Source organism: Onychostruthus taczanowskii, unplaced genomic scaffold (genome assembly GCF_017590055.1).
Source record: "Onychostruthus taczanowskii isolate IOZ18803 unplaced genomic scaffold, ASM1759005v1 scaffold21, whole genome shotgun sequence".
Taxonomy (NCBI): Eukaryota; Metazoa; Chordata; class Aves; order Passeriformes; family Passeridae; genus Onychostruthus; species Onychostruthus taczanowskii.
The window spans coordinates 11,977,826-12,000,776 of record NW_024499351.1 but is presented as its reverse complement, the minus strand read 5'-3'; the positions used below and the strand labels follow the sequence as shown (position 1 = coordinate 12,000,776).

Sequence of the window (22,951 nt, the reverse complement as noted above, 5' to 3'; positions counted from 1 at the left end):
AAGGGCTACCTAGCTGCATTTACAAAATAATTAAGCACAATATTTGTCCTGTTTGTTGGACACTTACTGTTTTCTAGTTCACTTGTCTATTCATGGTTTGGGAATACAGCAAACTGGAATTTCATAGAAGGTCCACAAACACAGGAACTTAAAATAGATTACTTAGTTGAGTAAGAAGTTATCTCAAATGCTTTGTACTTATTTACAGACACTACTACTGTTAGTAAAAATGACTGCTTTTATGATAATAAAATATTAGTAAAAATTTCACAGAAATCATCTTCAACTTGAATTTTTATAAGTTATGTGTCATCACATCAACACAATTATCTGCCTAGCTTTTTTTTTAATAGAAAGTAGCTAGACTCTTATTTGAATACCTTGCTAAGTCTAACTAAAGAACAAGCTGCCATAATACAAGATTTAATACTTTAAATATTTTCTGAAGTGTCCTCAATGAACATACACTCTCAAGCCCTACTGACAACATCATCTTCAGAAGTCTAAAGTGAATGAGCCATGAGTTTCCCTTCCTTGTATGTTAAGGCACAATTAATTTCTCAGGCCCACGTGTGTCACAGAGTCACAACTGACCATTTAGTCTGCAGGGAGTTACTGCAGCCTGCTGTATGAAAGAGAAAACAGCTTCAAGTTAAAATAATTACTCCTGCTCTCCTGTAAATGGTCATTCTCTACTTTGTTACAGTACCTGCAGAAAAGACCACAATAAATACCTCAAAATTCCTTTCACCAAGGCATGGTCAGCGGTACGCAGTGCGGCTCGCAATGTCAAATTTGCTGAATGCAGCATAAGGCACAATATAAAATGAAAGAAGAGTTTTCTAACATAAGGGAGGGGAGAAAAAAAAGTTTGTTTTGAACACAGTACTAACTCACAATAAATATCTTATAAATCAAGTGCAAAATAGCTTTCTTTCTGTCAAAGAAGAACTCAAGTGGGAACAAATACATGAAATCTGACCTTTACATGAAGAAAAGCTCATTTAGTTCTACCAAGAAAAACTGGTTCTGTTACGAAAGCTTTCAGCACTCTGCATTTCTAAATCTATTAGATTAATATTCCTATATATTCTTCCTCAGCTAGAGCATATCAGGTTCCTTTCAAAGAAAGAGAAAGAAAAAAAAAAGAGGGGGAAAAAAACAGGACTGAAATGCACTGGAGACCTACTGCTACCCACAGCTCACAGATGTATTGATTTGGAGAATATTACCAGCCGTCTTGATTTTGGACTCAGACATACTCTTTTTTACAATTCAGTTGTGCACAGATTTGAGAGCTCATTTAGAAAAAAAAGAAAATATTCATACTGGAACACTAGCTGCAGCCACATGTCAGCTGTGATTCTCATAATGTGCCGATTATCCAAACAAGTCACTGCTATGTCTACCTTACATTAAATGTTTACAGTCAGAAGTTTCCAGTTATACAATAATTTTAACTCTTTTGAAATAGTAATTATGGACACTAATAGAAGCACTGCAGAATTAAGAATAATGTTTGAGCAATTTCTAAACATTAACTTATCTGTGTCAATTGATTAGATGTCAACATTCATTATATGCATTTGCATTTTTGGGATTATTTACACCTATCCCAATTTTCTCTAGATACTACTGAGTCTCTAGGAAAAAAAAAGAAGCCAGCATTGTCAAAGTCTACCTTTCAAATTGCTGCTCAAAGTGTTTCAGCAGATGGCAGTTCTCCTGAGAACTTGAAGCTAAGCACTGACTTTGCTGAGGCACAGAAAATGTCATGGTAAAGGACTGCATTCACCTACACTGGAATCAACTTTCTATTTCTTCACATATTGCAGGGCAAGACATGTCAACAGAGGAGGATGAAAGCTTGTTTATGAAGACCAGTAATGCTATACTAAACATTGCTAGAACATAAAGGTAAATAGCACAGTGTATTTCCTTCTCAGCCTGGAAATAAGCCAGACTGGTATTTACCTCCACAAACACCCTCTAAAGTGTTTGAAGTTTTAGGGATTTTTTCCTATTCTGAAGCAAAATACAAGATGGAAGACAAAACTCCAGCATCTTTTGTTAAAAGAGCAAAGCTTATAACTTACACAATTACCAAAAAAAGAAATTAGTCTTTTATTGCTGATTGAGCTCACCACAAAACAACTTCCAGTGAATACCATGTCAACTTTGAGCAATCATTTGAGATGTAAAAGTGTACTTTTGGTCATTTCTAATGCTTACCAACCTCCCATGACATCTATTGTCTGCTCATAATTTGCTCTCCACTTATATGGGACCTTTTATACAGAAATCCCCAATCCCAAAATAGAAAAGCTCCAGTTATTTAGGAGCTGAAACCTAATAAAAATGCTACCAATGCTGCTAAACTATTAATGTAGATAAATGCACGTAAATACAAAATAAATGTTTAGAAAGCTCCAAGCTCTTCCTTATGCATTGGATCATTAACCTTGCACATCATGAAATTCATCTGTTCACTTATTCAAGTAATGAACAGCTAGGATGTGGGTAACATTAGTAGTTAAAAATATACAAACCAGAGCCTCATCCCACATTTGTCTAATCAGAAGCCTTAATGCATAGGAGAGAGAAAAAAATCTTGCATTATGTTCTGAAGACTATTATTAGAGCTGCTTTTGTTGCAGCAAGAAAAGAGCAATCTCAGAAGATGGACTCTATAGAAAGTCCCCAGTCAGGTTGCTTGTTCAGCTTCAGCACTTCTGATCAACCATGACAGAGCATTTGTGTCCAACCTGACTGCAACCCAACAGCTCAGAATCAACACTCCTGAGTCATGGCTTCCAAATACTTTGGCCCATTAATAGTTAATAGTTTCACATAACTGCATTTATTTATACCAGAAGATTGGGGGTGGCATTACAAAATCCTACACTGAGCTTGAAAAGTCAAGCAGTCTGAAATAAAGAAGTGCCCAATCTAATCAATTTTTTACACTTGTGATCTGACCTCTTGACTTAATTTTAAATTACTTTCATAATGTATGCAAGTCACAGAGGTTCTCTTTTAGAGGACCCTTAACTTCCTTGCTGGATAGAATGAAAGACATTCAAAACGTGCAATTGGAATTTTACAGAAAGCAAAGCAAAGCCCCTTCCTGCTCTTGACTTTGTTTTAACCCCAAGGATCATTCCAGACCAAAATCAAAGATAACTAAATTCTACCTGCTTTCTCTGCCACAGAATTTTGACAAGACTTTTCTAATGTATTTACTGTATTTATTTTCAATGTTCAAAGTTATTCTTAGGTTCACCAAGAGAAGCATTAAATACCTTTGCAGTTTCATAGAGTTATGGAGGTGAGTATTTTTAATGCTTAAAGCATCAAAAAATGTTATGTCTTGGGGGAGGGAGATTAGGAAAGGACTGCAGTTACAAGGCTTCTCAAAGTTGATACCAAATATCTTTGGATGTTTGGCATTTGTGCTTTAGATTCTTATCTATGTACAGTGAACAAGAATATCACCACCTCTGACTCACACAAATGTCAAGATGGTAAATTACTTGTTTTCTTGAAGCACTAGGGGGCTAATGAGTTCTTTAAAGAAATTCTCTAAAGAAAATAATTATTCTCTATTCAGCTCAATGTGCAAATGTCATCTCTACAATGTTGCAATTAAGAAGGCATACCTTAATGTTACTTAATAGTAAGGGGGACTACTCATTAGAAATACTACTAACCATGGTGCATTCAGAACCCCAAGCAACCTCACATCAAGACAGAGCAGCTGTTTAAAGGAGAAATTTTCAGCAAACAGAGCTTACCTAGATGACATTTAATGACTTGTGATTTAAACCAGGAGATTAGGCCAGTAATCTTGTGCTTTCCTGTACTCTGATCCTTTTATCATAATTAAAAGACAGTTACAATGCATACACACAGATTGGATTAATTATTACAGCACTAAAACCTGTCTTGTCATTTCCTAAATCTTCAGTGCCAGATTCAGTCAACAGCCTATGCTTTCTGCAAAGGAAAGGAACAACTTTTTACAGGCTGAACTACCAGAGATATAGTTATTTCAGGTGACTTTTCAAGAAAGGCCTTATCTGCATCTCCAGCACAGGATTACACACACACCTGCCCCCATAAAAAGAGTGTCATCTACTTAAAATTAAGGAAAAAGACATTCCTGCTGAAAACTGTTTTAAGCTACTTTTTCTCCCTGACTAACAGTTAAGTAATATTTAATCACTTATTTAGCAAGGGATATTTAATGTGATAACAAGGAAAAGGATTATCTAAAGGGGTATTTTTCCCCCAATGCTTGCAAATTAGTCCAACAGTTTAAATTTTACCTCTTAAAAATTCCATCTCATTCAGTGTAAAATTGTAACTTCTTTATGTCTGAAGACAACAGTCATTAAACTGCTTATTTAATTAATACCACATGGAAGCTCACTCATAGACTGTTGGGCTTTTTTTAAAAAGCCAGGAAATTATAGTTGTATTGACTAAATCTGCATGAGCAGTTTGCCCTCTGGTGACAAACTTTGTGAGAACGTTTTGCAATACATATACGAATACGAATATACGTATATATGTATATACATATACGACTGGTACAAATAAACAACTGGCATGTCTGCAGGGTCCAAAAGAAAAATCATTAAATTTTTAAAAGAAATGGTATGCATTAATTGTACCACTGCAGTAGGAGTTCCTTTAAATTAAGAGAGAAACAAACTGGACTGAAGGTAAGAATGTCAAGAAAATGAAGAAGATAAATTCAACTGCAGAAAAGACACATACAGAAAAGAAGTGAAATTCCAATTTGTCTAAGACTTCTGAAGGCTAAGACAAAATAAAGGAACAAAAGGTCCCTATCTGCATACATTTCTCAAGGGCATGAAAGGCAAGTCCAAAATCAGGTTGTCCAAAATCAGCAGAAAAATAGTATCCTCTCTCAGTAAGTGATGAGGAACAAAAGTGCAAGACAAAACCCCAACTTGTCTAGTATCACAAAGAAATCCTCACTGACTGTTAAAAGGAAATCAAGTCAGGATCCTAGCTAGTTGTCTAGCTGCTAGATCACATTTCTTTCATATGAAATGGATGAAGAACTGAAAAGTCATCAGTTACATTTCATTCTATTATCCAGATCACATTTGTCCCACACACCTGCTTTCCCAAACAGCTTAAATCAGCTAAGTAAACAGACGTACTTCCCTTACAGCTAGCTGCTCAAAAAAAAAGGTTTTCACAATGGAGGTTGCTCTTGGTCTTGCCCCGCTTGTGTATATTGAATGTTGTCTGAATTAACTGCCACAACTGTTCACCTAAATTCTTTCTCACTGTCCTAAGCTAAGAGTTGCTGTTGGACAGTAACTAACTACTTCCATTTGGAGATACTCAAGTGTGTAGACGTACAAGTTAATAGTAATGACAGAAGAAAGGAAATTCTGAGGGTGGAATCCAAGAAAGAATTGCAAAATAGAGTTAACTTCCTAAATCACTGTTGTGTCTTGCTTGAATTCACCAGCAGGTTTAGTTAGTTTGAAGATCAGTAGAAGCTAGATAATTTCTTCAATGATCACAAATATTGATCATAAACACACACATTCCCAGCTACCTCAAAATGGTAACTTCCTCTTGGTCACCTAGAACATAACCTTAGCACTCTAATAAAATAAATGTTGTTTCTAGACTCCTTCCCTTGTAAAATACCTTCTGAAATCAGCTCTTTAACCATCTGGCATTCATCCTGCTCTCTCTCAGCCTCTTGTATGGCAGTACAAGGGAAAGGAAAAAGGTAGCTGCTAGTCCCATATAATTTTGATGTGGCATTAACAATCAGAATCCTAGAAAACATGCAGTCAGCCCGACAGATATCCTTATGAATTTCTAAATACTCCTCAGGCAGTAGTGCCTAAGATCTCCAATGGCATACTACATTTTATTTAAAAGACAGGACCATGAATGTGCATAACACTTTTTAAAGGAATGAGTTGAATGTTTCTAAAGCGCACATTCTGATATTGCCCTCTCTTCTCAGGCAGAAAGAGTTAAATATCCTCTTTTTATTCCCTGAATGCTGCTGGTCCCATGCAGAGGTGCCATGTTTTATTTAAAACATGCTCTCTCTCAGTAACCACTTGTTCTAATTGGCAAGGCAAGGCTGGGTCCCCAAAGCACACAGCTCGTTAGATTCAGTTTGGATTACAAAAACACGATGAAACAAACTGCATCGAAATGTACAAATTAACAGCTCAGGAGTGCACGACACGGACATGGAATTAGATTGTAATATGGAACAAACTCCACAGGGAGGCTAAGGAACAAATCACTAGTGTCTCTATAAACTATAGAAGGGTTCCAAATGAGCAAATACACAAAACAGAGCACAGACTTTTCCATAAATCAAGCAAATTACTAAATTAGAAAAAAAAGAATAACATTTCTTCTTCTATCTTATGCACACATTCATAAGGGAATGGAGTCATAAAAAAGTTAAATAAATTAAACCCGTGGGTTGCACATCCTCAGTAGGTAACTCCACTTTCATGCTGGCAAAGTGCAAACATCATGGCAATTAAGTCGTATTTCTAAACATTTTTTTTTACATCAACACAGAACCTATACACAAGAGACTAAATTACAGCCAGTGCTTCAACGAGTCATTTGGAAAGGTTACGAGTTAGAATAGGAACAAGATATTAAGAAAAGAGAAAGAAACTGGCTTTACATAAAGGAAAAAAAAAAACATACTAGAAAACAAAGCCATGAAAAATTAAAAATAATGTAAGTCTGAGGAAAAACAGGAACAAGATATTAAGAAAAGAGAATGAAACTGGCTTTACCATAAAGGAAAAAAAAACATACTAGAAAACAAAGCCATGAAAAATTAAAAATAATGTAAGTCTGAGGAAAAAAAGGGCTTGAGCACTTTTCTTTACTTGTAGATCAATCTGTACAATGGGACTGGCAATCCCCTGAGATAAGGAAACACATGGAAAACATCAGTGATGTCTTGTCAAGACAGAGCAAAAAATTAAATTAAAACTCTTTGGTAGTCTTTTCAAGTAGTCAGTACTGAGAAAAGGTCGTATTTTTGTGTGAGTGTAATTCATATTTTTAACAAATGAGTCCCAGTCTACTAGATTGAATTTTGCAAGATGCAATCCAACAGCCACTAATGTCCTACAGGGTAGTTTGCTGATAAGATTGATTGACTGTAAAATAACAATAGTTATTAATTAAAAGGCATTAAATTTTACTAGACTGTGTTGGTAAAAAAACCCTTATGTGACAGGATAATGCCCCACTAACTTAAAGAAGCCAGAAAGAAGAAAAGAGAAAAACAAGAACCTGTCCTACCTCAATACACAACATTTGAGGGGCAGCTGTGAAAGAAATTCTTTCTTCCACTAACAATTGCATAGAAACTTCATGGGTCTGTCCTCCATCAGTGCTTGCTCCTTCCCACTACTTCATCCAGGGGAACTTAAAGGAGGATGAAAAGGGACAAAATAATTGAGCACATCAAACCAGCAGCTGAGCCATTGGCTATTGGCCCTGTTGACATGCTTCATTGCACTGCTGTGTACACAATGCCTTCACACAGCCAGGTCCCAGGAAGGTGAGGGTTGCGCCTTCTACTCAGTGTCTTCCACACCTTTTTATGCAATGCACAGCCAAATCATATCAGTATTGACACAAAGCAACACAGGAGCACTGTACTCTGCAGTTTCCATGCCATGACAATGTAGATATGGACACCTCAAGTAGTGTTTTACTAATTTCACTCAACATGTGATCTGTATTTTAACTCCAGAAAGGCTAGAAAGCTTCAGGTATCCCTCTCTCCCAAATTTCCAGTTCTCCTGTATATACTGAGACCTAGGAAGGTACTGTATAAATATGCTAGATGATTTGGTTGATGTTTCCTTTTGACAAATGTAAAATGATTAGTCCTAAGCTTAGATCATACAACTGTATTTGAATAAATTAATTTTCTCCTGATTTGCATTTCCCCTCTAAACATTTAAGACAGGTCAGGGTTAAAAAAGGAGTCAAGTAAAAATCCCTTCCCAACCTTTCCACAATATATTCCCCTGTTTTAACAATCCAAACAGAGCTACTACTCAGATTTTAAATTTTTTTAAAGCCAACAAATAACACGTACTAACAGAGTAAAAGGAATGATTGGGGTCAGCAGTGCAAATCAAGTGTATAAATAACTGAAGCAGTTTATCCAATTTTTTTCTTAATTCCATTTCATGGTGACTCTCTTTTTCAAGTTTAGCACACATCTCACATTTCAAGCTTACTGATTATGCTAAGACATCTTTTTCCTACCAGGTTTACCCATTTAGAAATTCTCTGGGTACAGAGCAAAAGAAACTGAATGTATGCCAAACAATATCTATGGTTATATCTGAAATGTTTTACATTCTTTACTAGAAGGTGCTCTAGAAATACAAAACATTTTTGTTGCCACTGTAACGGCCATACAATTTTCCAAAGAAATATTTAGCTGCAAGCTTGACTGTGTAATAGAAATTAAAGATGAAGCTTGACTACTTTCAAACTCTAGCCAGTGAGGGCCATTTCTCGTAGCAAGCAGTCCATGTACTTCAATACACAAAGATGTGAATACAGCAGCAAATTCTAATCTAATGAAGCAACCTGTTGAGGCACTGGCTTCTATTAGGAGCCAACAAAGGGAATACCATACTGAAAAAAGAAATGTCTTGTGTAGTGGTAAAGGAAACTAGTTCTTAGTGGTGTTCAGAAAATTTCTGGAAACACTTCTTGCTGCTTTTCTAACAAAGTATTAAAACTTTGTGGATTGACATCAGAAATTACAAGTGTATGAAAAAATACAAATATAAGACTTGTATCATTCATTTAGGACTGAAAACTTTATGAACACTATGCTGAACGAAACATAATTTAGTAATTACCATACAATACAGTACAGCAAAAAAAGCATAATTTGAACTAGCAACATGCAAGATGCACATGCTGAAAAGATTTCCAGTAAGCAAGCTGAAAGCTTAACTAAGAATCAAATCAGCAGTTAAATAACAGCAAAATCTATTTAGGCAGGAATGCTGATTTTTACTAGCTCGTGCTTACAATAGGAGTCATTACTGCCAGAGGTGGCAGCAATAACAGACAAGTTCTAAAGAGCTCCCAAGATTTACAAAAACTGAAAGAAAAGGAAATTGTACTATTCAATAACTCTGAGACACAAAAACCTGCCAATTTTGTAAGCTCCAAAAACTGTGTGTGATTCAAGCATGACAAAATAAAGATCTGCTCAACAAAGGAAGGTTAAGATATGCAAAAATATGAAGTAACTCTATAGTCAGATATCTGAGTTCAGGCAATAGGTGAATAATCTGACACTTCTAGATTCAGATGACAGATAGTACATGTTAATGTCTACTTTTCTTTTTCACTCCTTATTAGATCTTTTCAATTCAGGAACATAAAAAATACTATCAAAGTTTCAAAATTTCATAATAACCTAGCATAGAGTTAAGCAAATGTATTGAAAATAGAGATGTGGTTCTAGCAACACCGACTTTCTGCTACTATAACGAAGATTAAAAATTTCTCATTTTTTACTCATCAAGAACCCAGTAATTAAAAAAACACGTTTTACATCAGCCTAAAAATAAGTTATGAGTTGAAGCCCCTAAAACTCAGACCATTCTTGGGTTCTATGGCTGAGTTAGTTTTTCAATTTCAGAGACGCTGATCTAGTACTTTGCACAACATGAATATAAATATTACACAGCTGAATTAAGGGATAGATACCCACCTCTAGAAGTTTCAACTGCATGTTCAGACAGAATACCTACGATTTTGATTCAAAAATCCATGGATACTCTAACCATATTTTATCTTATCCTTATTCTTCCAGTTTTGCTATTACATCTCTCCACCAAACCATCCAGCGCTGCGCTTACCTTTAGCTTCGCACACTACAGAAAAAGCTGAAATTTCTGTACCTCTCTTTCCGTGGCTGATAGAACATAACACGAATTAAGCCTTCCAGGCTCACAGTCAAATGGATTAAAGACAGACTGCATTTCTGGGGGGTGATGTAAGTAGAAAGTGTAGTCTTATCATTTTCTCTATTTAAATTTTTGTTCTTACTCTGTAATAGTTCATTCTGTGACTGTTCCCAGAGGTTCCAATTAAAACTGAATTCTTGAGGTACCAGGTGCTGTTTCCATGAATGCAGAATTCCTGCCTGAAAGATTTTACTTTATCAAGTGGCATTTCAAAAGGTACTCAAACAATGTCCCTACCTGAAGGTGATACTAGAACTTCCATAAACCTAATAGGAGCAAAGATGGTTAATAAAGAGTACTTTTGAAAATTTTAACTCATCACTGTCCTGTATTTAATCACTCAGAATTCACAGTTTACCGTATTGAAAGAAGAAAAGCTGCAGCATTCTAGAAAGATGTGGTGTCGCTAAGGGAGATACTCTGGCCATAATTTACATTTCTTTACTTACCAACCTATATTCTGACCAAAAAAATAAACACCAAAATACCTACAAAACCCACACCACTCTTACTGCATTTGTATTCTAGATGCATGAGAAGTCTGAAGCAACTACGTTTTTACCATCTAAAGAGCGTATTTATTTGAAGCACTTAAATATGTAGGGTTACACTTGTTCTCTATCTGGAGACTCTGAGGCATTGATTACACATGGTCAGCACTGAATTGGAGACAGAATGTTGTGAAGTACTTTGCAGAAGTACAATTAATTTGAAATTATTTCAGAGAAGCTCTTGAACATTTTAGAGTCTGTTGCTTCTGCAGGGTTTAAGTAAAGCAAGTCAGGTATTCCTTATTGGAACAAGCAGATGGTGTGAAGAGGAGGCAAAGACAGCTGAAGAGGGTAGCTAACTTCAAGCTCTTCTGCAGTATTTATCAACCCTTATCTGCAAGCTAAGAACTAGTCTGTGGCAAATGAACAGGAATTTTATGGTTGTACAGAAGAGCTTAATGAACTTTCTGGATCTGGATGAAAACACTGGGCAGTTACAGGCAAAGGGCTGCATGTATCTGTGCAGTATGCAGCCCGTTCTTGCCATACACTTCTCACTTCTTGCCAACAACTTACCTCTGTAATAACTTGTGAGCACTATTCCCACATTTAATGTAAGAAAAAAGTACAAAAGATAACCAAAACAAGGAATGTCAGTCTCCCTGCCATATTATCTGGTTGCTTTCGCAGTTTGTCTCATCTTTGGACAAATGTGGGTGAAAATTCAGTCAATTTATTTTGATAATAAATTTAGAAAACAGTAGCACTTGGTCAAACAATAAGGCAAACTGACATTACCCTTTGCTCCAGTTCTGGGCTAATTAATCTGATTTATGTCAAACTTGACCATCTTTTCCCCCCAAGGGACGGGTGTCATTGTTTAGGAATGGTACTCCCAAATTTAGTGTCCCACTGAAACTCCAAACCACAAGCTGCTCCCTCAATTCCCCCTCCCCTAGTGGCAGGCTGGAGAGGAGAATTGGAGGCACAAAGGTAAAGATCTCAGGCTGAGATAACAACAACTTACTGGAAACAGCAATGAGATAAGAAAACAAACATTAACAGCAACAATATTAGTAACAAAAATGTACCAGAGAGAGGAGAGTGGTTCACATGCAAACTTCTCAGAACCAGTGCTAACAAACCACTCTCTGCCAGACTTTCTTGACTGGAATACAACCCCTTCTCCCTGGAGGAGTGTCCCTTTTCCCCCACCCCTGGCAATGAGGTGAGATGGTACAGAATAACCTCCTGTAACCTACACAAAGTTACCCTGTCCTGGCAGAACCAGAACAATGGGGAAGCCAGGAAATGCAGAAGCAAAGAAAACTTCATGATCATGTATTTACAAACTTGTTGATAGCTCAGAAAGTCTGAAAAACTTGCTAAGATAGGGAGGTTCCATGAATAAATCATACTGTACTGTAAACAGAATGTTTCACTCCTTGAGGACTTGTTGTCCTTCTCCCCTGATATATGTAAGAAAGGAATGCTTACACAAATGTAAGGGTCTTTCCTGCAAGTGTGTGTCTCAAATTAATATTTTTTTAAAGGAAGACTGGATTCTTCAGTCTAGAAAAAAGTGAACAAAAAAAGTAATTTAAAGAGTTACTAACCTTTTTCATTGTGTGGATTTCTTTTTTCTGAAATAAAAGAAAAAGGAAATGATGGTCAAGAGAAATAGTATTTTGAAATTTTCCCTCTGCTTCAACACATTTAAATAAATAACCTGCCATTTTAAAAGATAAAAAAGAGGAACTAGTTTTCACATCCCTTTTCTGGAGTGCTTGAAACAGTGAAAAACATCTTTCAACACCTTACTTGCCTAGAATCTTGCTACCTGTGGTGGTTCAAATTACAGAAACAGGAGTACAGGTCTTTCTATATCAGTATATAGCTAGAAACCCAGTATAGAAAATATGCTAAAAATATTTCAGTAACAACAGGGGAAAAAAAGAAAAAATAGAAAACCACTTTTATGCTGGAATGATGACACTGAAAGGTTTTGAGTTATGACTCCAAAGGAGTTGGAGTAGTTTTAATACTACTTGTTGAATCAACAATAGTTAAGATATAAATAAGATAAACTTGTCTTTTTCCACAGTATCTTCTACAGTACCTTTATTCCAACCACTAGCAGCTCTTTAAGTTACTAAAACTCTTGCAAAGACTCATGTCATTAAAATAAACAGGCTCTGAGGAACATCTTGGAAATTTAAAAACATAAGCTCTCCCACCCCCACCCCGCCAATCACACAAGGTCTCATCTCAAAATTTTACAGCAGAGAAAACATAACTTTATCAGAGGTAATAGCATTTCAGAAAAATTGCACAATAGAAGCCAAGAACTTATCTTCTCTTTAAAAAGAAACAAAATTACAAGCAAATAAAAAAAAAATCCCCAAACCAGTAAAAACCAAAAGAAATGATGCTCTGCCTAATGCCTAGTCTGTTGGCTGTGAAGTGTTGGGTACTCTGCTAAACTCAGCAAATGAGGGATGGGCTGTTTTGATGTCCCAGAATCAGAATACCTGCATTGCTGAGCATACAAACACAAATTACTTACAATGCTAATACGAACATAACAGTCCTACTGAGTCAAATCAAAGATATGTTTGTGACTGTGGTCAGTAGGGAAAGAGTACAAGAAATTACTTATACTTTCTTCAATGTACCATTTCCATAGACCCATGCCTTTGGAAAACAGCTAGAGAAATACATTTTGCTGAACAACCTTTTAGCAATCTTTATTTCCCAAGTGTTTGTTTAATGAAGTGATGCTGAACCCAAGATCTGAAATCTAAGTGAAAATTAATTTTTTGCTTTAAAAATGCTAAATAAGCTTTAAAGTTAAAAAAAAAGCTGGACCTTTTAAAATTTTATGTTGCCCCAAGGCAGTTAAAAATCATGAGTTATGACAGGACCTCAATTACAATTAAAAGTTAAGCTTACAATACTGTGTAATACCAAAAAATTAATTCAGAAGGGCAAAGCTAGAAGCTGCTAGCAGCAAAAGGTCAAAAACAATTCAAAAACAATTCCTGAGATTTTACACAATAGCAATGACCTTACAATAAGAAAATAACATGAAGTAATTAGAACAGCCTACTGATGACTTACTGATGATTTAATGGTCAAGGGCTGCAAGTTAGAGGAAATGGAAGAAGGTGTTCTATACCAACTTTTCCTTTAATTTTTTAATTCATTCTATATATCAGAAGTTATTACAAAATAAATCCTACAAAATTCCAAATTACAATTCAGATTTACGTGTTGTGGAAACCACATCATCTATACAGGAGCTGTGCTGGCAGTGAAGCTATGTAGTACAAGGATGTACCTAAATTCCCTAAACTTCAAGAACTAAGTTTGATGGGTACATTTACACAAGAGGTTCTTGATTAGCAAATAAAGAAAGCACTAAAGTGAGGAAAATCTGATTACATGTACACACTGAAGGAAAAGAAACCCATGCATAAATCCTAAGAGAGATGCCAACAATGTGGTTTCAATAATCTAAGGGAAACACAAAACCTTTTACTGCACTTACCAGCAAAGCATTTGGAACAGAGATTCATAGTCTTGCTGGACCTGGGGCAAAAAAATAAAAAAAAAATAGAGCTAAAAAATTCATTATATTTCTAATCAATACAGGGAAGTTTTGGGGGCAGTGAAGCAAGGGTAACAGAGAAGGTAAGAACTTAAATGGCTAGGAATCAAAGGTAAGTGGCTAGAAGTGGCTGAACTAGAAATGAGAGTATGGAAAAAGACTTTGTACAGTAATCTCTTTCCAAGAGTTTCCAAAATATGACTTCTACACATTTACCTCATATATGAAAATAAACTTATTTGACCATTCAATGTATACGTTACACATTAATCATTCTAATCTTTGTATTGCAATGTGATAATTATGATAGATAGGAAGAACCAATACATTCCATTTGAATAGTAGACTCCCCACAGCAACAGCTCTGCAGTCCTGACAAATCCTGAATACAATACAGCAATGGAGAGATTAAAGTATTGTACTTATAAGGACACAGACAGATGTGCTCTTGGAAGTCTAGATGGAATGGTTTAACTAGTTATTACATCAAGCTGTTCATTACTACCCTCAGCTGCATTCAGCAGTAATTTAAAATAACCTGGCTGACTTTGCACTGACATGGACTAGGATAATTCCCATGATCCACAAGGGTGGCTCAGCTTTAAGGGCAGCAACCTTTAGCTGAGAGAATAACAGCAGGAGAACAGCAGCAGTCTCTTAAGCCTCCCAGATGTCTACAAAGTGCATATGCAATTATGCCACAGGTGTTCAAACATCAGAAAGTCAGTAGAGCCTTATTTAAAAAAAAAATAGGGTTATAAGACCTCTCTAGGGCTCCCATGAAAATACCCAAAGCCTCCAGCTTACAAAAAGTTCTAACACCACATCTCCTTTACAAAGTGACCTGGAGAATATTCTCAAAAGTTCTCTATGTGTTTGATTATCTTTAGGTAAAAATGAACTGGTTTCTGTGCACACTGCCCAATATTTGATTTGTTCAGCATTCCTGAATCATCTCTGCCATTATTTACAGGCATTAACACCATCCTAGGCAAGTCTGAAAGTATCCATTAACAGGCAAGGTTGTACCAAAACTGTCCATGCCCCTAAGTCCTTTCTTCCTCCCCAGGGCAGCCTCCAGCTGGAACATATAATTTAGCCAAATTAGTTGCACCTTTCTCTTTAGGAAAATACGAACAAAGAAACAACTGAGACTACGAAAACAGTTGTTTTCTACCTCCAAGCAAACACAAAGGGATTTTTGAGAGGAGATCTCAGTCTAACAACATATCAATTATAAAAAACTACTTGTTACCTTGAGACAAAAAAATTTGACAACTTTTTCAAAGCAATTGTATCACAAATGAACATGCATCAGAATTATAGATTCCCCCACCTGAATTTGCAGATGGTTATTTTAAATTACTTTACAAAGTAAATCCAGACCTGATCAATCATATCTTGGTATCACCAAAACATCAGAGATGGTTTTCAATTCATGCACATCTGAAAGCTGGTTTACATCAGGCTCAAAAATTCTATAAGAACACATATCACTGGAGATTTGAGACATAACCATTTGCCAGCTATAGCAAGAGCTACAGAAACATGAAAGCTAGTTTTAAATGGAAACAGCATGTGCACAGGAGAAAAGTTAATTTCCAAGAAAGAAGAAAAGCAGAACAGCCTTTGTAGCCATACAAATATATCATCAGCCTGGTAGATACCCAAAGATTCAATGGGTTGACAGTCTACACAGATTATCTAACTTCAAGAGAACTGCAATTAAAAACAGCATGGTGAGTCAACACCTACAGCATCAGTGTGCTGCAGTTCAGTACTCACTGCTTATGGGTTAGACCTTCTGGAGCAGCTCAATATGCCAGGCAGGACCTTCTCTGCAAAGCCATTAAACCCCAGGGGCAGCAAAGAAAAAGAAAGGCAGAGTTCAGCTGGTTCATACTAATGACATTGGAATGGGCAACGACAAATTTTTTCAGTGGTATAATCAACCATCTCAGCTCTTAAATATCAATCCAAAGCCCCATATAATATTTACTTATCAGCACACCCGCAATGGAAAACAGAGACACAAACACAACATAGAGCTCTGTGAAAAAGAAAAAAAAGGCTGCCTTGTACATCCAACACACAAAACCGCATCAAATTTTCTGAAAGGACAGCACTATTGGACAAGTGACCTTGTAAGCCAAGTAACACTGTTACAGTTTCAAGGATCACTTTCCTGTCGATCCTTGTATATGCCTTTTCAAGGCATCCAAGTCAGCCTGAAGCTGCTACTAGGATGAGAACCTGAACCTTGAGCAGTTTTTTTATTAGTTTCTTTTACATAGCCACTTATGTGAGAGCAGATACACACAGCAGCACCACACTAGAACTAAGGAAACAGCAAACACAGAGCAACAGCATCGATCAAGTCAGCTTCTTTATGAAAATGCAATATTTAACTGGAGCAAAACTTTTATAAAGAAAATGCATTTATGTACATCAAATTTTGTAGGTCAGTTTATGACAAGTAAAATGTTTGACAGCCTTTTGCTATACTGCAAATCACTCCTGTCACTGCTAAGAGGATCTCCTCTTTACAGCCGGCAAGGGTTCACTCCCCAGACTTAAAACTGAGCAAACTTGCACATTGCTGTTCTCTTGCAGAGCACATGTTAACCACATCACTGGTTTAATTATTTCTCAGTGACTCCAGAATTCACCAGAAGCTCATAGTGCCAGGGAGAAAAACAAAAATGTAAAATTTCTTTGTTCCTAACAACCTTCTCAAATATATCATACATCTGCAATATCTGTTCTTTCTAGGGACAATTTCATTTGAAACACTCAAAGTTCTGAAATATCTAAGTCTTAATCACGACACAGCCTTCTGTTTCCACTTCATAGGAAAAAGACGGTCATGGATGACTTTTAGGGAAGGCAATACAATTCCTGTTTCTAGGAACACATAATAATATCATGACTGTAGTGGTGTATAAGGCACAGCAAGGCTAGAATTCTAAGTTAGTCCTGGCAATGAGAATTCTGTGTTTTAGACTGCAAGTCTTTAGGCTGACACCCAGCACTTCTACACCCTTCTGACACAGCTAGCTTGGGATATGCTTCTGAATCAGATATCAAATCACCACAGTTTTTAACTGCACATATTATAGCAATTCCTAGACTTCTCTCATAAAAAGCCAGCTTCATGCTGAACAGCACCTCATCCAGAATTACTCACAATATACATTTTATATGTACAATATCCCTAGAAGGTAATTTTTATACAGGTAATTTTTATACAGATAATTTATAATCTCTACTTGTACATAATTTAAGCTGGTATTCAGAAAGACATTCATATTTATAGATAAATCAAGTCAAATAGAATGGCATTATCGTCGAGGCAGAATATATAGTTAAACCCTCTATGGAGGTACTTCCATCTGTCAAAAAGAAATCATTTAACTAAAGTGTAACACAAAATTATTATGTAGATTGGAAACCACAAGGTGAAGCAAGCTCAGAAGGTCAAGTGGTGGACTAAGTTAAATGCAGAGGATACTTCAAGCCCAGAGGTTATAGAATGATTGCATGCAACAGTTCTGCAGGGTTTGGTTTGAAATCAGTGAGGGCATTAAAACTGCCTCCGCTGCCTGAGGAAAAAACCACTCCCTTAACAACATGGCCATGAAAGCAGTAGCAATGACATAGGGACTTCGAAAGAGGAAGAAATTTACAGAAATGGGAAATCCTGGAAGTTCTAACATGTTTATACTTTAAGCAGGACATAAATTGCATGTAAGGGTAAAAATAAAATGCACATTTGAGGCTCTCCAAACCATCACCCCTTACTTGTGCTGTCGTGCCTACAACTCGCCACAGCAGAGGGAACTATTTGAGCATTCAGACAGATGTGCACCACTATAATGTCCCAATCTCAGAGAGATGCACATCTGCATCTCCAGTCAAAGGTGCATAATGCAAACTGAGAGCCAGCAATGGGCATTAAATAGCAAAAATCACATACTTCAAATCCTACACGTGCTCATATCGTGTACCACAATTGATATTTAACTAATTAACAAAACTGAAGAGATTGTTGCTTCCCTGATTCCATTTTCATATGGTACTTCCACTACATTCTTATGAAGGTGTGAAGTGGCTTTATCTGCTCCAAGAGGAGCACTTGCTCTCATAAACTCAATTTTATGCTCTATCCTATCAATTATTCCTTATATTCCCTGCCATTTTACAGTATATCACTGCAAGGAACCATCCAAATCAATGCACATTCTTTTCTCTCTCCACTGGAAGTTTGGTTTTCCTTCCCCCTTTTCCAGTGAATGACTACCAATACAAAATCACATTCAGAGAATGCAAGTGAATTCTAGCCCTAAATCTCAAAGACACAACTGTTAGATGCACAGCAGCTGATCAGAATAAACAGATTCAAAAGGCAATCTCACTCTGAAGATTCAAGAACAAATCACATGCGGAAATTTTGTGCGGTCAAAGAGAGTTAAAAAGAAGTATGACAAAACTTGGCTGATCTCAAGATACTCAATCTCCAAAAACAAACTTCTGCCAAGAAACTTAGACAGGCACACCTAATAAATAATGAAGGTTTTGGTAACAGAATCCTCCATTTTCCAGCAGATGGCCAGGTGCTTCATAACTCCCCCATCCCATCTTTAAGACAAAAAACAAAAGGAGACCAGAAACTTTACGGCACGCAAGTGCCAAAGGGCAGTACAAAATGCTCAGCTTCACCTGTATTAGCATGCCACCTAGACTTTTTACGGTAATGGTGACCTAGTATTATCAGTGCAGATGTTCACCAATGACAAGAATTGTGCAGCTGCCTTGCAGTAAAAATTCTACTACTACATACAAGTATGTATTCTTAATGCTTAAAAAACAACACTAGAATAATCATAATTCTTTAAACTAATTGTTGTTCATATGTCTTTTGATGATGGAATAAGGACTTTGGAGAAAAAATGCTTTCATGTGTGCATATGTGCATTAGACATTTAGTTTTAGAGACATTAAAAACCACAGATGCTAATTAAGCATGACTATAAAATCCCAGGTTCTGCATTTTTATTGGAAAAAAAAAAAGCCTTAAAGTCTTCCAGCACATCTAGTAATGGTTTGTTACAATTCAGAAGTTGCTACGACTTGGTAGCAGGAAAACGTATCTACTTCAGTGTCCCTGTAATTGCAGTGGTGATTAAATGCAGCATGTTAAATGCTTCTTGGTCCCCTTCCAGCACAGCAAATTACAGTGGGATCACAGTGTCACTACAGTACAAATGTATCTCAGCCCCTGAATGATATCTGTCCGGCATTGTCAGGGGCCCTATGTTTGAAAAAGATTAACATAGTATGAATCACGTCATTAATTAGTTAGAAACACAAAGATGCTCCCTATATGCTCAGCACATACCATGTAATGCATTTTGTAACTTAGGATGACTATACTCATGTTAAATCAATGCATTTATAGTACTGTAGTTAATGATCTGTCACCATTTCCATTAGAAAGCAATTTTCAAAGCCTTAGACCTCTGCTAAGAATTCACTGTGAGCTGAATCCTGGCACAGGGCAAAAGCAAAACCATAGCAGACACGTTTACTTTCATCCAAATAAATTAGAAGGATTATTTATTATTAAAAGAAAATCGATCCAATTCTGTATTTCCCTGACACTTTTCATCATTCATTCAGAGCATCTAACGCTTCACCTTGTACAGGAGGGAGATTAATTAGGCTGTGTTAATAAGATCCTCCGTTGTCCTTTGAAAGTTTTATACATCCTGTACACTACCTTCTGAAAAAAGCCATTTTACCTTTCTAAACCAGAAGTCACCTCACTAACTCCATATATGCTGTATATTTTATATTTATATATCCTTTGTAATTTATAATCTTGTAAAGGGAATATAGGCAAGTTTTTTGGGTCAGTTTAAACAATTATTCATATTTTCAAACTGAAGTAATTCAGTTATTCTTCATAAATGATGCACGCCAAATTCCTTTCAAATAATAGAGCAGAAGTGGAGCATGGCAAACGCAGGTGGACCTACAGAGAATTTGGCAACAAGAAAGTCACATGCATTCAGAAACAGATTTTTAAGGGAACTAAGATCTGAATTGAAATATCCCACAAATGCAATCAAAATCTTCCACTTAATCATCTATTCTATACCTATATGCTCCAGGGTTAAGAACTTCAATTAGAAAAGTGTTATCAGTAACATTTTTTATGATTACAGCTATTATAAGGGATTGTGCTTTAAAAACATCAGTATTCTGGTGTTGGACTTCTCATTTTCACCACAATTTAAATGTTGCTTATCATCTGAAGATTTTTGGTAACCCGCTGAAAATGATACTTCAGTCAGTGAGCCACATGTTCTTACCTCAATTTTAAATGAAATGGAGGGCAGACTTTATGAACTATACAGTGTACTAGGGCAATGCCCTTCTGGCAGCTTTCCACACTCAAAAGACATGCTGATGTAGCCCAATGAAGTAGCTGGATCCTAATTTACTTTTTTTTTCAAATGGGTACACTAAAGCATCCCTTTTAAACTCTATGACTGAAAGACTTTTTATGTTTTAAATACATAAAGACAATGAAGTGCTCAGTTTACAATTAGTCCAGAAAAGAGCACAAACACACAAGTGGTAAGAGGGGAGAATGTGGAAAATACACAGTGAAGTAGCAGAGTCTTACAAAACACACAAAAACACTGATAGAGTTTTCACTGAAAGCCGTCTCCAACAATTCTTAAAATAAACTGCAAAAAAATCCAGTGCATTTAAATGAGCTAAGACAGGTTGTGAGAACTTCCACCTGATTCATCTGGGTTTCTAGCCGAACTTAAATTTTGTTGCCCTCCAGTCAAAGCTAAATGGTTCATATTCCCATGAATACACAACTCTATACTTCAAAAAAAACAATCTCAGCAACAAAATCATATACCAAACATTCCTCTGATAACTCTTCAAAATCTTTTTCAAGAAGATGTGTAGTCTACTATTTAAAGGACAATTAAATTTTGGAATTCTGAGAGTTGAAGAAGCCTTTAGTGAAGTAGGAATAAAACTTGAAAGTTGTGATCTACCCACCTTTCACCAATTCCTCAAGGATATTATTTTCCTGTATATTGTAGGTAGTAACTAACATTGCCCTATAACAACACAATCATCCTCCTGAGATTTACAATGTAAGATATTAACTTTATCTTTTTCTTCAGATCAGACACTCCAATAAATGCTCTGCTGACAAGCACCACTCAAAAATCTATTCCATTTCTGTTATTCCATTTACCACAGGATCAGTAAAGAGATACTAAATAGTAAAACATTCTTAGGGAAAAAAAAAAAAAAAGGCAGCTGGAAGAAACCTCAAGAAAGAAACTGTTTTGTCCCTGGACTTAAAGATATGGGTAATTACATATCAAACCTCGCTAAGAAAACCTCCTAAAATACTTCCTGAGCTGAACTGCCGGATTTAGCATAGAAAGTAGGAAAATGTTTGATTCTTGCTGATTTTAAGCTCAGCATGTCTTTTCTGTACACAAACGCATAGCAAAGCATTACATTTTTTTAATACAAAAAAATTTTTCTTTTTCTATGGCACAAGAATACTTAGGAATGCCTGCCATTATGTGCCTTAGAATGGTTAGAACGTTTCAATTCTTCCTGCGTGGGGGGAGGGCAACAGCTTTGCAAAGTATTTCCAAGATGAAAGGGTTTATATCAAGTCACATTTAAAAGGACAAGGTATGCAAACTGGTTTTAAAATGTTGTTGTTGCATTTACAAATCACACCAATAAAGTCTGCTATAAATATTGTGCCATGTGTATTCTCCCAAAAGCTAGGAGAACACCAAAATTATAAAACAAAATTCTTTGTAATAGAGTCTACATTTTCCATCTAACAAGTCAAATATTAATCAAGCAAAAAGGAGTGTCAAGTGTTGACCATCCCAAACATGGAGAGGCACTTGAAGGTGCACTATATGCAAAAGATCTGACCGGATGACTTAGAATCCAAATCATTATTTTGATTATTCATTTCTATGAGTTAAAAATACAGGAAGCTAGATTCAGAAATAAAGCAGCCAAAACCAAGAGGAAAGAGTATCCCTTGGACAAAGCAAGAAAGCATTGCTATTCTGAGATGGTTAAGGAGCTACGTCCTATTTAGTAATGACAAGGTTATCCAACAGGATCTCTCACCTGCCTAGACAACCCCAAAAAGCAGCAATGAGAGACATTTTGCGAATGAGAGACAAACTCCCTTTTATGGTCCTCTGTACCCCTTGGTTATTGAATCCTTCTGGAACTGCACACCATGACAGAATTGTGGCACTTCTTGAAAAAGCAGCTGAAGAATTTTGACAAGGTGCCTGTAATCCTATCTTAACTACATTGTTCATAAACACATCTGAAAGAAGGTGCCAGTATGGAAGTCAGCAGGCATTTTTCCTCTTCCCCATTTAAAACAGGTTTCAGTAGTCTCCAAAAGTTTACCTGGATATTCACCAGAGGGAATTCACTTTCTTCCATTCTAGCCTGCCTTATACCAAATTGTACAGTCAAGAAGCAATGGGGCTCTTACTCTGGTCACTGCTGCCTCTACACAGACATTTTCAGTTCTCAGCTGTGAAAATGCAGCTAGGTCTCATGATCCTATTTTAGAAAACAAGAGTACTTCAGCTCCTCCTCAGGAATTTGAATTGTATTAAGATTATGCCTACACTAGGAAGATCTGCCAGTTAACTAAACAAAACGTTCCTGGAAGCAGATCTACCTACACTGTCAGAAAA

At 36.4% G+C, this 22,951-nt stretch overlaps 1 protein-coding gene across 1 annotated transcript in view; it reads right to left on the bottom strand.

The window, feature by feature from the left end:
• Nucleotides 1-22,951, bottom strand: part of ZFAND3 (zinc finger AN1-type containing 3) — a 133,697-nt gene that overhangs the window by 86,696 nt on the left and 24,050 nt on the right. The window contains exons 2-3 of the mRNA XM_041404210.1: nt 14,100-14,140; nt 12,166-12,192 (exon numbers count right to left, since the gene is read on the bottom strand). Coding sequence (XP_041260144.1) covers nt 12,166-12,192; nt 14,100-14,140 — 68 coding nt within the window. The remainder of the gene's footprint in view (nt 1-12,165; nt 12,193-14,099; nt 14,141-22,951) is intronic.